The 16161-nt window shown below is 42.2% G+C and overlaps 1 protein-coding gene across 7 annotated transcripts in view; it reads right to left on the bottom strand.

Annotated features, from left to right (window-relative positions):
- The window catches only part of SNCAIP (synuclein alpha interacting protein), a 149790-nt gene that overhangs the window by 21540 nt on the left and 112089 nt on the right, over positions 1–16161 (bottom strand). For all 7 annotated transcript variants that reach the window (XM_057307180.1, XM_048220943.2, XM_048220944.2 and 4 more), the window contains 3 exons: positions 15082–15261; positions 9292–9405; positions 1755–1880 (listed from right to left, as the gene is read on the bottom strand). In XM_057307180.1, coding sequence (XP_057163163.1) covers positions 1755–1880; positions 9292–9405; positions 15082–15261 — 420 coding nt within the window. The remainder of the gene's footprint in view (positions 1–1754; positions 1881–9291; positions 9406–15081; positions 15262–16161) is intronic.

The raw sequence follows: 16161 nt of genomic DNA, 5'->3' as shown, positions 1-16161 counted from the left end.
CAGATGGCCTCTCTTCGCATATAAAAGAAAAATAACCGAAATCTCAAACAGAATTAGTGCTATCAGCTGGTTTTCTTTGGCTTTCAGTCACTTATTAGCTGATAAAGAAAAATTCAAGACTATTAAATATTAGAGTGCTTTGTTACATGGAAAAAAATTGAAGTTTTCGGTTATGTTCAATTAGTTTTCCTCCACAAAAAGTCACGCTACTCCTTTCATCCTCCGTAGATCCTGGTAATAATTTAAATTTCTCTCTTCTCTCGGCTCTGCGTTCTCATCGCTGCTTTTACAACGTGGGGCCTTAAATGAGAAGATGCACACGCTGCCAACATTAGCAGGGAAACTTCCAGACACGTGCAATATTTCCTATCAACTCCGTCCTCCAAAGGGCAGACGCTCTAGGGAGCGTTTTGCTGTTACCTCTGCCTTTTGCTTTTATTAGCCTCTTGCCTTTCACGCGGACAGCTTTTCCAGATCCTCTCCTGTCATTTCCAGAGTCCCCTCTACCTTCCTAAGCAACCGGTTCTCATTGCCCGATTTTCTTTTTCTCACTGCCCACCCTGTGCACAGTAGGACGTCAGTAAGTTCCTGTTAAATCAGCGCACTGAGTCGCAATAAAACAAACAACGTGTAGTAAGGCAACAAAAGATGTTGCTTTCTTAGAGTTGCTGTATGCACATAGCTGATTCTGAACTGTGTGACCTCAGTGAGGTAAAAGCACTTTGTTTCGTCAGAGCCTTCAGCAGGATGTGGTCAGTCAGGAAAGGGCTTTCCTGCACCTCAGGCAGATGTGGGAACACGTCTGTAGATGCCGGGCCATTTTCCATGATAACAATGGTGCGACTGGTCTGACGCTGGTAATGACCCATCCATAAATCAAATTCCAGGCTAAATCTAAATAAACTTCGTTTCCGATGTGAAGCCTTTCCTTCCCTCACACGGTCACTCCTCTTGCTTCTCCTCCTTCTCGTTGGTCACCTTCTCTCTTTGCTTTGTCACTCAGGGCCTTAACCTTTTTTTTTTTTTTTAAGTCGAGGGATCTATCTGGTTTCTATATTCACACAAGCCTCAAACTTCTGAGGACCCTCACTGGGCTTTCAGCCACGTGCTATTATGATGGTGGCACTGGGTCTGGCTCAGCTTCGTGAACCAAAGCACTGGGCGGAGGGGAGAGATTCTGACTCCTCTTCTTGGAGGGGTTCCACATGCTCCAAGAAGCATGTGGATACTCTCTCGGGTGGCTGGCAGCAGGGGGAAGAAGCTCCCCACCTCTCCTGTGGCTCTGCTCCCCAGCCCTACACCCTTGCACACACAGACCATGGGAACATCTGTGAGGCAGGTAGGACTGCAAGGAGGAGGCCACCTGAGGCTCTTGGGTGGAGAGGCTGGCCAACCTTCCTAGGGGATCAAAGGTAATATCTGAGGCCTCCTTGTAGTCAGTTCTGGGGCTTTCTGAAGGCATTCGAGAAGCTCCGTCTTGCCCCAGAGAAAGGGGGGGGCAACCATAGCCCTCCATCTCCAGTCCCTTTCAACATCCTGCAACGCTCAACGGAAAACTCGTAGGGCTCTTTATGCTGACATTTCTGTGGGTTTCTGGAAATATGAATGTATCAACTTAACTCCTTATGATCTACAACAGAAAAAGCTGACTTAATCCGCACATGTCTTCCAGTACATAAAATTTCCATTTTTTTTTTTTTGTTTCATTACTTGATAAACTCATTTGTCTCCTCAAAGCAGCAGGCCCTGCGTACCTGGATACACCCGAGGTAGCCGTGCTGGGAGGCCACGTGGACGGCACTGTTGCCATCTTGGTCCACTTCATCCAGTGAGATGCCCTGTTCTTGCATAAACTGAAGAAGCCAAAGAAGAATTTTTTCCTATAAACACAAAAACAGTTGCAATTAATGGAATATCATGTAGCGAGTCTGAAATAAAGACAGAGGAAAACAAAACTCTGACCCGGGAAGTTTACATATAATCAGGTTTGCCGTATCCACAGAAAATACCCTTCCTTTTGAACTGAACATCCCTGCATCTCTCTGACTCAAAGTCTATGAAAGAGGAATGCTCAGAGAATTTTAAGAGCGGGAAGTTAGGTCAGAAATGCTCTCGGTGTACGTATTCTTTAGATGTAAAATTGATTTGTAGAACGTTTGAGTACTTCCTCCAAGTGACACAGCCAGACTGATGGAAAGTGGGGACCAGAATCCAAGCCTTTCGATGCCAAGGCAATGTTTTTGCTACTTTGTTATACTGTCTTTAGGGTTCAGCGATATTATTATAAAACCTCAGGCATTAGGATAACCAGCTTCTCCTTTGAAGTTGATAATGCTTCGACCAGGCCTTCCTGATCCCAGACCTCCTGGCTGACAGAGAGAAGCTCGCAAGAGCTTAAGTGGCTAAGTATAAGATACCCTCACCGAGAAAACACCGGGACCCTCTTGATTTTTCTGACCACATGTTGGTGGGGTTTGCAAGGTTTCCCTTATTCCCTGTTAAACGGAGGGCGCCCGACGTTCTGAACACAACCTTTCAAGAGCAAAGACATAGGGCGCTCAGCGTGTTGTCAAAATCCGTTTGCATTTTTACCCACTGAGTATTTTGTGGTATTTTCGTGTTATGTTTGGCCTCAGGAGAAAGCAGGGGGATGGGATTTCACTGTTTTAAAATAGATGAATTAAATATAATGTTAAAAAAACATGAGAGTGGTAAAAACAACAGCATGAAGTTTAGTGAGTGGAATTTGACATTTATAAAGATGATCATGTGTTTGAAATAGCCTTGAACCTCTCCTCAGCCTGTTAAAGGTTTTCTTTTTCTCTTTTTTTTCCCGTTACTTGCTCGGACTGGTCATGAACTTTTATACTTTTCTGGATTAAATTTGCCTTCACCTTCTGAACATGCCAACTAATCTGCTAAAGGAATGTTGGATAAAAACAGCCAACTCCTTTCATGGTTCACCTCTCTTGGGTGGAGCGGGGCACTGTTTATGAAGTCAGTGGCCACATCAGGGACAGAATGAACATTTGCACCATGCTCTTTCCACGTGAGCGAGCAGGGAGTAAGATCCCGAAAGAACAAGAAGGGAAACATGCAGTCAATGCCTATCACCTACCAAGAAGGCACCCAGGGAGCACAGGGTGAGTGTCAGCTGCAAAATCAGACAGACCCTGTAGAACATGAAACCCTCAAGGTCCCTAGAGGATGACACGGAGCAGAGCCTGAGGCCAGGGCTGGCAGTGAGAATCTGACATGACTGTTCTCTTCACTCAGAGGCAAACTTGGAGAAAGTTTGGGGTTGGTATTTGGACCAGAGTGGGTGGTGATGTTTCATATACACGAGGTAAAACAACTTTCTTTATTTTTCCTAATTAGGAAGGGGGAAAGCGGTATGACTTTTGACTTGGAGCCAGGTGACTCTACCATGGGATCTTAACTCAAAAGATCTGGGAGAGTGGACTTATCTCAGGATAAAAAACATAACCCACTGGTTTGAAGTCAATGGCGAAGATCTGGAAACAGCAAGAGGACAGGTTGCCGTGACTCGATGGGTGACAAGGACAGCCCTGCCACCTGCGTGGGTCGTTCTCATGTGTGTGGTGACTTGGCTTGCTCTATGATATTAATCATGGAATCTTAAAATTGCAGGGTGGGAGAGACTTCAGGGAATTATCCAATTCCAACAGCCTTGTTTTACAAATCAGAAAGCCAAAGAAGACAAGTAGATATTCTCTGATATGCTAGCAGCTCCGTTCTTGAGCAAGTCAAGTTCAAAGGAATGCAAGATAGTTAGGAATATTCTATATGCACCTGCTTGTCAGGCATATTTTCACATTTTTCAGACTCAATTAATATTATCATGGATAAGGCTATTCTATCTGTACAGAAACTGCCCTTTACTACCTTTCACAGTGTGTTGACTTTTAATAACAGGGTTGTAAGAAATGGAATCCTGCACTTCATAAGACGAAGAGTTTTCCCCTTGTCAAAGTATGGAGAAGAATCTAGAAACCTGGACTTTGCAGGGGCTTGAAAATCTGGGCAAACAGGCCAAGGTCTGTATGAGGCCAAGAGCTGCCTTGGCTCCCAATGGTCTTCCAAGTCAGGTTCAGTCTAGATTGTTCAATAACCCGCCTTCTTTTCTTCTGATGGCATGAAAAACTCTTTCTGATAATTTAATATCTTACCCAATTCATTATGCAACACTTATACTTTCAGAACAAGCACGTCTTTACCCAGCACCTCAAATTAAGTTTTGTGTTCTCTAGTGGGTGATTTCCTTTAATAAGAAGCGACGTAATCAGCCTGTTTGCTGATAAACTTCATGGAAACAAAAGATCTCGAGCTCCTGGGTCCTGGTAGGAGCATACTGAGCATCTGCTCTCGGAGAAATGCTGGTTTCTGCTCTGACTGTGGAGAATGTGCCCGCAGAAATCGACGGTCCTATAATTCAAACAGCGACTTATTTGAGAAGAATCTAGTAAGGAGAACAAATACAACTACCTTCTCCAACCAAGAAGGGCCTTATGAATGCACATGTGTTAAGTATATATGCCCTGAGATCTACCTCCCTCCTTAGATATTCGGCGCTCTCTGTGTGTTCGCACACGCATGTGTCGGGAGATGTTCCAAGGAGAATGTAATTTCTGATTTTCATTTTCCCATTAAGTATTGCTTTCAGAGGACATCGATGCAGTCATGTGGATGGAGAGGACCTTCTGTGTTATTTCTGTGTTACAGAATGTCTCTCCAACTGAACATTCTACCTATCCACCCATACACTCATCGATACATTCAATTTTCATCTCTTGACTAAAAACTTCCTTCATGTCCTGGTTTCCTCTGCTGGGGACTCTCTGCTCTTTGGGGAACCTGCTTTATTGGTGTATTCTGTGTGTTCTTAACGGCAATGCAATTCGTTTAATGAGGCAATTAATACATGTAATTCACGAGGTTTTCTGGACAAAGCCTAATAAAACATGTAATGGAAAAGGGTGCCACGGGTTTATTACTGGCGTCAATAAAGTCTCTACAGTTTTCGTTACAACTGTAAGTTCTAAGGGAGGCAGATTTTTTCTGCAATCATATGTCATCAAATCTGATACACCATCAATTGTCTGATTCGGTCTGGTTTTCGAGATGTTTAAGTGTAAAAAAGTGGCCAGCCATAATTTCGTGATGTCCTTTACTATGAGATAAATGTAAAACCCAGAGATAGTAAAATGTGAAAGAAAGGTACACCCAAGGATTTCTTAAATAGGTTAAGGGGCAAATAATTTTTTGCCAAGTTTCCCCTATGCTTTACTTATGGTGAAATAAGTAAGCCGAACAATATTGATATCAATAAAAATAGGAAACTGGAAGACATCCAATAATCCAAACCACGGAGTATGTCAACTCCGTGCCAGCAATGGGCAATGCTTCGTGTAGGTTTTTTTCCACTTAGTCCCCAGAGCTGCCCGGTGAAGAAGGTTCTTTTATCTCCATCTTAGAGATGAGGTCCAGAGACATCTTTTCTTTTTTTAAAAAAAAAATAAATGTCTCCAAGGCAACTGAGCTAGTAAGTGGTAGGGCTCGGATTTAAACCCAGACATGGAGCCTGTGTTCTCCGGGTCTCTGCTCTCTGTCTACTGAGTACGAATGTGCACAACCGCTCCTTGACCTGTGACCCCTGATTCCGTACTGGACACGCTCATTTTGCACCGCTGGGGTCACAGAAAGCATGGTTAACAGCCTATCAGTCTGGGGGTTCACGGAGATCTGTGTCGCTTAGGCTGTTTCAAAGATCAGTCCTTGGAGAGCAGATGGGCGCCCATGCTAATCAAAGATTTTTCTATTTTGCTTTCATCTGCAATCAAAGCACTTTTCCGGGTTGTTTACTTATTTCTACCCCATGACGGTGAAACAGTGAAGTCAACAGAATATTCTGCCCTCTGAATCGTGGAAAAACAGCAACACACAGCCTGTGGAAGTAACCCTCTAGCTAGCCTGCCTGTCACTGTTCATGACCATTTGTAGGAACAGCGGAGAATTTCCGTTTTTCAAAAAGTGTCCCCCCCCCCACCTTTTTTTCCCCCCACCCTCAGATCTGTATTAGGGCAAACATTCAAAATGGGAGGGCAAAGGTGCTCTGGCCATATGCCGCATGTTACAATTGTCATTTCGGCAGCAGGATCTCCTTACCAAGAGTCACAGGGAAGACTCAGGAGCAAAGCGATCACCAGGTTTGATGTTGAAAATAACACAGAGCCCAATGAACCGATGTCCAGCGCGGAACAGGCCGAAGCCCCCCCACCCTCCCCCTCCCAGCAGCTGAAGGCGACAGCCTTGCGGGGATGAGACCGTTGGAACCTTTGTGTTGACAGAAAACAGCCCCAATCACACAGCTGGTGGCTCCGACTCGAGACAATTCCGTCTCCATTGTTTCGCCAGCAACATCTCTCTCAAGGGACAGCAAAGCAGGCCGATTGGAGGCCATCCCTGCTCTCTCCCTCAGTCCCCCCCACAGCTCTCATCCTTGTGCTCCCTGTGTTGAGCTCTGCTCTGGAGACTCAGGCCATGAAGTAATTGCACCCTCTGAGACGTCACGTGTCACCAGGAGGAGAATCAATTCCTCTCACCCGAAGATCTAGCACTCCAGGGGACCACTAAAAACTGCAGGCTGCCCTGTGGTCCCGGAGTCTTTAAGGCAATTTTTACAAGAAAAGGGACAGAAATTGGGAGTCCAAGAGAGCCCGTTCTTTAGGAATCTGTATGAGGGGCAAAGGGGAACAAAAATACACCGGGAGAAGCATTTTGCTCGGCCCTATCCTTTCCAGAGGTATTTACTCAAGAAACAAAACCAGAACACACTTGAGTGCCCGCCTGACGGAGGAAAAACTTGCATGTGCTGAATCCATTAGAAAGCTGTTCGGTAACAGTCTTCCTGTGAAAATATTAGCCTTGTCCCGGTTCCAAGGGCAGCATCCCCACAGGTTATCTGTTACATAAGGGCCTGCAGGATGGCTGGCCGGAAGAGAATTCACAGTTCTCTAGGGCTTCTACGCTCTCCCCTTGGGTAGGAATGCTCTCCCCAGGGCGCCGCTGGGCTGGCCCGGCTCACGGCTGGCCTCGAGGTCATTAACATTGCTTATCAGCCTGAAATAACAACCTGGAGACTGATAACTTGCAGGAGGCAAATGTCTGACATGGCTCTTCGACTAGGTCACCCAGTTGTGGATTTTCCTCGAGTCCGTCAAGCAAGCCACGCCATCACCCAACAGTTCCAGAAAGGGCACTGGCTGTGGTTCTGTCCCAATAGCTTCTCAGGGATGAGAAACCCACTGTGAGAGCTGAACAGAGAAACCGGCTGGCGTTAAGCAGCATTTCCCCGAGACAAAGAAGGCCGGGGGCCCAACTGTTTACTTAGCAATCCGCTCCTCCTTTTCTTTGGCAGGCCCCACCGAAAGTGCAGGTAGCCTTTCCACCGGTATCAAAAATTCCTTGTGAGGCTTCAGATAAGCAAAATGAAATCAGGGACATGAAACAATTAATTCAGACGGTTCGGGAAGAAATAACATTCTGTTTGAGACTGCAAATGATTTATGAAGATTATCAGTGATGACATTCTTCTGGTCATTCGAAAATTCTATTCTCCCCTTTGCCAGTATAAGCAAAAAAAAGGGCATCCTACGCCAATGCTTATTAACTATTAGGGTTGTTGGTAGAAAACCGTGGCTGGGACTCGCAAGGACAGTACGCAGAGAAAGCGGAGTAGCTTTGACCAATTTTAAATGCTCTTCCTGCTCCTTTCTTCATCTCATAAATTTAGTACCAGATGCCCCCTTCTTTGATGAGCTGTGTATCACAGTGTGTTGTTAGCCAAAATTGTAAAAAAAAAAAAAAAAAAAGCCTTCCTCGGCTAGATCAATGCTGCTGTAAACAGGCTATATAAGTTATCTACACGGACACAAGACAGGACCCGATTCTGGAGTCACCGGACCTGAGCCGAGATGCAGTCTTTGCTTTCTAGGCATTGGAACATGTGCAGGTCACTTTAATTTCTTTCTTCACTCTCATCTACTGAATGGGTAAAAACAATAGGATCCAATGGGGCTGTTTTAAGGAATAAGTCAGATAATGTACGCAAAATCCAATGGCCTGGGGCCTGGCACATACAGGGAATATGAGACATTAATATATATTATTAATATATACATATATTAATCACATACTATATAATTAATATATAATATATAATTAATATATACATATATTACGATGTATATTACTATGTATATTATTGCACCTATTATACATATTAATATACATATAATATTAACTGAAGTTACTGTGGCACAAAATAAGCTATCACCTAACATGGACTCCCACTAAAGAAAGACTGTAGTAATAGTCTCCAAGGGTATTTTTTTAACTTGAGATTGTCATGCTCGAAAAAAGCATAATCTCTTGTTGACAATACCACAATTTACTGCCACTGGGAGAGTTTATGAAGCCAAAGGGGATATGGTTATATGCATGAGAAGCAATTTTCTTTGCCACAAACAAATATGATTAAATCTATTTTAATACAGTGCTGACTTTATTTATTTATTTTTAAGGCTGAGATTGGCATTTTGTGGTTCCAACTTAAAAAAATATGTAATTTATACTTATGCTTCCCAAAGGGAGTTACCGAGGATTTTCTTTTTTACTCCATACCCTGGACTGTGATCTGTGAACATCCGTTACGCACCCTGGGATTTCCTAATGTAGGAACTGGTTGTAAATGAGACTCATCTAGTTGGTGGGTTTGCTCATCTTTAATAGACAGAGACTTCCTTAATTAACGCCTTACTGAAGATTTTCCTTTGAATGCCGGGTACAAGAAAGTTTATCATTTTCCCTTTTGATGAAAGTTAATTGCATTTATTGTAGAAAATTTAGAAAACACTGAAAAATATAAGAACGAAGGTAAAAGCCACTTCTAATTCCACCCTGAGTGGTAACTACTATAAACAGGTTGTGACATAGTTTGGTTTTTTTTTTTTCAAGTCTTATTACCTATGTCTCTTCTTCTCTCTCCAGAATTCAAAGTTGGTACCAAATTATATGAACGGTTTTGTAGCATACATTTTAATATTATGTAATGACCATGTTTTCCCATAAAATTCCATCATAGGTATGCAACTTTGTTATTTATCCAATACCTTATTAGGGAATATTTAGGTTGTTTAAACATGTTTTTCATTAAAAAATAATACAAGGAAATGATGGCTTATAAATCTGATCATTAAAAATTCTTCCTACCTGGCCAAAGCAACCTGCATAATGAATAAGGCTTGGGAAATCCTTAGAACAACTCAGCTCCGCGATGGCTTCGGTTTCGCTCACCATCCAACGGACGCACTCCAACTGACCATTCTAGATCGGAAAAAAGAAGAAAGAAAGAAGTTCAAGGTCATTCAGTTTGAAAAATACCTCATCGATGATAACTTTGCCAAAGGAAGAAATCACATGAATTTTGGTTCTTCTATTTGACTTCATTTATTTGCAGTCTATCATCTATTTTATCTCTGGTCTGTGCTTCTGGCTCAAAATCAGTTGGGGAATTTTTACTGAAATGCATTTTCATAACTGTAATCAGAGAGTTTGAAATGACTTTATTGAGGTATAATTTGCATACTGTAAATTATACACTATCCTTTTGAAGCACATAGTTTGAAGGATTTGGACAAATACATACTTTCTTGTAACTACTGCTCCAATCAAGATAGAGAACATTTCCATTCCCCACTTCCCCAAAATCTTTAGGGTGCCTCTGGTCTCAGGTCTTCACCTTTGCCCCAGGCAACCACTGACAGGATTTCTATCACAATGGGATACAGTATGTCACCTTCTGTGTCTCACTTTTGTTACTCAGCTTTCATGCCTCGGAAATTCAACCAAACTTCCGCTTGTATGAAAGGTTTGTTCTTTTTTATTGCTGATAAGTATTCCACTGTATGAATATATCAACATTTGTTTTTTTTCATTAGCTCTTAGGATAGGCTTTCACCCTGGAGAATTTGAAACGGTAGAAATACAGAAAGAGAAAATAACCTTATTATACTGGCTCAAATGCTATGTTCACTGAAGCCTTTGGTGACTCCGTCCCCACACTGGCTTTTTCCTCCTGTGCTGAGACCCCACACTATACAAACCAGGAAGGCAGTTGTGAAATGTTTAACCTAGGCATTAGGACCCCGAATTTGGAATGGATTTAAATCCTTAATCCACTACTTCATTATAAGACCTTGAACAAGTTGCTTCCTCTCTCTGATACTCAGTTTTCGTACCTGTGAAATGGCGGGGATAGTACTAACTGCCTCCTAAAGTCACTGTGAGCAGCAGACGAGACAAAGCACACAACACTTGTTACCTTTCACTAGTAGTGCACTCTCCCAGATCCTCTGTAACACAAATGAGACATTCAGCTGCCTTCCTGGTTTGCCCAGTGTGGGGCCTTAGCCCAGGAGAAAAGAGCTACCATGCCATGGAGTCTGGGAAGCTTATTCTAGACACAAGATACAGGAGGTGATCTACTCATTTTTCATCTACACCCGTTTGGAGAGTGGAATTTCAAGTAGTCAACTCTCCACCGCTCACAGGCAGAGACTATTTTTCCACTGGGGGAATCTAGCAAGATCAGGTGGGTGGTGAATAGCTTCCAGGTACCACCTCAGATCCGTCTCCTCCCTCCTCTGCCCTCCTTGCCGCCAGGGGAGGTTGGTCTGTAGGGGCTGGCTCCCTTGCCCTCTGGGTTTGGCTGATGGAGAGTGTTGGCAGGACACCAGGAAAGGAGGGTGAGTTTGAGGTTCCCTCTTTTTCTGGTTTTTCCAACTCCCATGGGGTTTCCGTTGGCTGCTGTGTCCCTCCAGCAGTCGAAGGTCAAAAATCAGCCAGTTCTTCCATTCAGCCAACTCTAGCTTGTGCCCCTCCCCAGCCCCTTCAGGCTCTTGGGTGATAATAGTGCTTTGCTCTTATCCCCAGGATACTGTACTTTTCTTCTTGGGCTTCCTACACCCCACCCATCATCCTTTTGTACATGAATCCTTCATTAGAGATGTTCTTCAAATTGCATAATTTGAGCATGCCAACTGTTTCTGACCAGGATTAAAATAAAACCACTGATACTATGTGCTTCATTCCCTCTGAATAAAAAAGGAATAGGAACTATAATGAGCATTTACTAGGGAAGATGGTTCATATCAACTGGCGTTTACACAGAACACAGAAATATAAGGTCATATTTCTGATTTTAATGCTTTGAGTCTTGTTCTTTTTTTCTTGGTCTAACTAAAAGTTAACTAATTTTTAAAATCTTTTCGTAGAACCTGATTTGGTTTTGTTGACTTTCTCTATTTCTTTTTTTCTGTTCTCTACTGCATTTATTTCCGCTTGAATTTTTTAATTTCTTTTCTTCTGCTTGCTTTGAATGTAGTTTGTTATTCCCTTTCAAGTTTCTTAAGGTAGAAGGCTTAACGTAGAGCCCAACATGAGGCTCTATCCCAGGACCATGGGACCATGACCTGAGCTGAAGGCAGATGCTTAACTGACTGACCCACCCAGGTGCCCCTCTTTTTCTTTTTTTTTAATACTGGCATTTATGGCTACAAATTTCCCTCTCAGCAGTGCTTTAGCTGCATTCTTAAATGATAATATATTGCATTTTCATTCATCTCCAAATATTTTCCAGTTTCTCCTGTAATTTCTTCTTTGATAAATGATTATTTCGGCCTGTGTTAATTCCAGATACTTGTGAGTGTCCCTAATTTCCTTCTGTTACTGATTCCTAATTGCATTTCATTATCATTAAAATGTATGGTTTCATTCCTTTCATTTTTATTGAGACCTGTTCTGTGGCCCAATATATGATCTATTCTGGAGAATGGTCCATCTGTATTTGGGGAGAATGCGTCTTCTACTTTTGTTGGGTAGAATGTTCTGTTAGATATCTGTTAGGTCTAGTTATTCAAGAAGGTAACGTTTGAATAAATGTATTAAATAATAAAATGCTGTGGTAAATGTGGAAGGAAATATTTTGCTACTATGATTTGAACACAACATTGCTTGCCATAAATAGAAATACCAAGAAAACAAAAAAATGTTATTAAATTCTAGCAGGGGATTTTTGCCTGCTGGAGTCTCTGAAACTGGGGTCACTCATATTAGATGTTAAAAAGCAACGTCAATAGATTATGTCTGTGAAGTCATTCTCTCACCAGACCAATGTGTTATCTTTGAGCTTAATCAGAAGGCCTGAATGAGAAATAAAAAATAAACTGTTTATTTCACTCCAAGTCTGCTTAGCTCCTAAAATAATGTATTATGTTGGCCCCATTTTAGAAACACACCTCTCTCACCATATAGAAATCTTTCTTTCTAGTTATTTTGCTTAACTGTTCCCAAAGGGCACTCAGTAATGCCCTGAACTGCCACAGTATCTAGTGTTGGGTTCCCCAGAAAACTCTCAATAAATTCTGCATGTAACCAGTAAGAATTTATTATGTTCCATTTAAGGAGTTTAAGGGTAGGGGAGAGGTGTTCTTAAGCCTTCAAAGCCCCCTTCCTCAGGTAATCTTTTTATTTGATATGCTATCTCTGACTCTGCTTCCTGTCAGCCGAGTCACATTATCTCAGCGACTTCTGCTTGTTTGAACCATGTTTGTTGTCTTTAATGACAGCATAGCTCTCAAAACTATGTTTAATGAGGTGAAACGCCATCAGTTGGTCACTGGTGTTCAAAAGAAGGTCCTAAAACAGGAGAATGATGACTTCGTAGAACTCCCTCAACTCCGCCAATGTCTATCAAATAACACTGAAGGGACTGAGGCAGGTTTTTTTTCAGGTCAGATTCCCAAAGGGGGTGGCACTTACTCTAAAATATTTGTATTGACTTTTTTGGTAAATTCTAGATTAAATGAAGACACAGAAGAAGAGCTCCATTTCTCATATCATTGTCCGGAAGTACAAATATGAAAAGTCTGAGACCCCAGATCTATAAGAGCTTTTGAATCTCGTGGGTTTGTTATGTGTTCCTCATTAAAACATAGAAACAAAAAGCACTGCCGTTCAAGGTTACATGCTGATTATATGATAGCAGTAGCTGACTGGGGGAGTTGAAAAATGAATTACCAATATGGATACCGTAGAAGGAGTTTATACCCAGGGTTGGCCTAATGACCACCCAGTTTCTTACGTACTGCCCTACCCTAAAGATTCTTAATCCATGAAAACAAGCACTAGGGCATATAAATGAAGAAAAAAACTCTCATCCAACTATGTAGCTACGATATACTCCATAATCTAACACCAGATAGGAAAGGTGCTGAGAACTGTATTTTATAAACACTAAAACAACAAGGAAAATGTCAATGTTTATTGGCATTGCAAGTGTACTTTGTTCATCACTGACCCACACATACTGATGACGAGATCCAACCCCTGTCTTCCCACAGGACTCTGATCTAGGACTAGATCCTGAATTTGCCATCCTACGCTTGAATTACTGGTAACTTACTGTAACTTACCTGGCTATCAGCTTCTGAGGAAAAAAGACTAGGTCTCATTCAAATTTGCATTGCCATCACCTAACACAGTACCCGGTGGACTAGGTACACACTGTTGAACTCAACTACACTGCACCTTGACTTTCCATCTGATTTCTCTTTCTTCATGATGGCTGCCTCCAGTTCAGCTCCTACTGTGACATAGCAACATTCACTAAAGGAAAACAATATCTACTAGGGTCATAGATATTTTATCAAAAAATATAATTTTCTATACTACCTTGGAAATAATACATTATCATTGAATAAAATTAAATAAAACAGAAAGCAACTTTTAATACATAAAACTTCACTGAATGGTGGGGCGCCTAAGTGGCTCAGTTGGTTAAGTGCCTGCCTTCACCTCAGGTCATGATTTCAGGGTCCTGGAATGGAGTCCCTTGTCATCGGGGCTCTCTGCTCAGTGGGGAGTCTGCTTCTCCCTCTCCCCCTCCCCCCTTCATGCTCTCTCTCTCTCTTTCTCTCTCTCAAATAAATAAATAAAATCTTTAAAAACAATTTCACTGAATGGTAAATAAATTAAAGATGCAGAAATTCAGATTTGCATAAAAGACACTAAGGGTAGGACAGCAATCACTCGTTTTTCAAATGTAACATGTTCTTCAGTGAATACACAAGTAGATTTCTTTAACTAGCAAGTTCCCCTAGTAAATTTCAAAATAATTCCATTCCTAAAAATGATGATTATTCAGCTTTTAGAAGACATAACTATTATGTAAAGCAGAGCACATATGCAGAAGCACAAGATGTATTATATTTCCCTGGACTTCACTTCTGGCTTCTTCATAAATATGACTGAATTCTACACTTATTTGCCAAAGATCTTAAAAGTAATTGTAGTTTAATAGCTAGCCTTCGAGTGATGTGTTATGTTTTACAGAGGCACTCACTGCAGTGCGCTATAAAAGACCACGTTTCCCTAACTCACAATTTCTACGTTTTAACTCTATCCCAGTCGACACTAAACTCAAAACTCGGCCCTGACATTCTAAACAACTCTTGGTACCAAAGATGTTTACCCTTCAGATGTGATCCATCAGAAGCCTGCTTTATTATCTGAAATACTCCTGAGAGCTATCATTCCTTAAAATACACCTTTTCCTCATTTGTCTCGCTCATTATACTCACAGTAAGAAAAACTGAAACAGTCTCAGATAAATCCAGGTGTGGTTAAAAATCTAAACTGCAGTCACCACGAATAACAAAAGTTCTGAGAACCACAACAGATCATTTTCCTTCCTCTTTATTAGCTGATTTGAATCTTACGCTCATTGCACGATAAACTGGAATGTAGTCTCCAAAGCTCAAAGCAGTTAGTAACCAAAAAGATTACTCTCTTAAATGTAGTATGCTCATTGGCAATTTGCTTGGTATATCATGCTACTCTCCCTCCCACCCCCGTACTCATCTCTCCAACTTAGCTCACTAGGAATCTTCGAACACAGAAATTCAATTTTAGCTGTGGCGCGCCCAGCCCCCAACCCATCACCTTGATGGCCAGGCCTGCTGGAGTCAACTTCTCTGCGTTTCGCTCACTGAGGCAGTCTTCTCCCATCAAAGAGGTGAGGTGCTGCAGACATTCGGCGTGTCCCTGCGACGCGGCCACATGTAAGAGATTGTTGCCATTTTCGTCGTGAATTTTGTCTAGGTTGTCGGCAGCGAGGTGTGGCTGTACAGGCAGTAAGATTAGAACACTTAAGAATCAGAATGAGACGCTATGGGGGTTTCACTGTGGGCACTGGGAAGAAGAGATGAGTTTCCAGGAGCTCTGGTGGCCATCCTGGGGATTTAATAAGTCAAAAATTCCCTACTGTTAATGCTAATGACTTTCCATTACAGTTTTTGCTATCCTGTCCTTTAGAACTTGAGTCCTCAAGGGACTTATCTTCATGAGAGACATGGCGACAGGGCTCGGTCAGTGAGCCTGTGGAGGCGCCAAGATGGCTTTCTAAATGACTGCAATGACATTTATGGTAATTGGCAGGTTCCCTCTCTGTCTCCTCCACTCGACTGCTAAGTGCTGACAGCCAGACTGTGTTTTATCCTCTGTTGTAGGTTTGTTGAATGAAGGAACTACTTCTCTCCTCCATCTGGTTTGCCTTGAATGACGGAGAACTGGCTTTGATCGCAAGTTATCTGATGGCTGCCACAACTAGAGCTACCACGGGATTTTTCCAGACACTTGCACCCCAAACAAAGCCCTGGGGCACTTGGAGGCTATACCTGGTCTTTAGTGTTCTCACATCTAGTGAAGCTTAGTTCCCTGCATATGACATGGTTGAGAGAGACTGTTGGGTGAGTCGAGAGGTGTTATCATCTGGGAAACAAGAAAACATGGGATGGACAGAAGAAAAGAATGAACCAGAGAGAAAAAGAGAGGAAGAGCCAGGAGAAATGGAAAAGCTATTTTCAGGAGAAAAAAAATTATTACTTTTTTTTAGTAAAAGTGTTCAATCCTATCATCCTATGACAACAGTCAGATTTGTGACAATAGACCAGGCACGTTGTACTTATCTCTGCATGGCTTTACCCTAAGTGGAATCATACTGCCAAATGTGATGATTTTCTC

This window comes from Ursus arctos, unplaced genomic scaffold, assembly GCF_023065955.2.
Source record: "Ursus arctos isolate Adak ecotype North America unplaced genomic scaffold, UrsArc2.0 scaffold_5, whole genome shotgun sequence".
Taxonomy (NCBI): Eukaryota; Metazoa; Chordata; class Mammalia; order Carnivora; family Ursidae; genus Ursus; species Ursus arctos.
The sequence above is the reverse complement of the archived record's forward strand: the minus strand, read 5'-3'. Positions and strand labels throughout refer to the sequence as shown.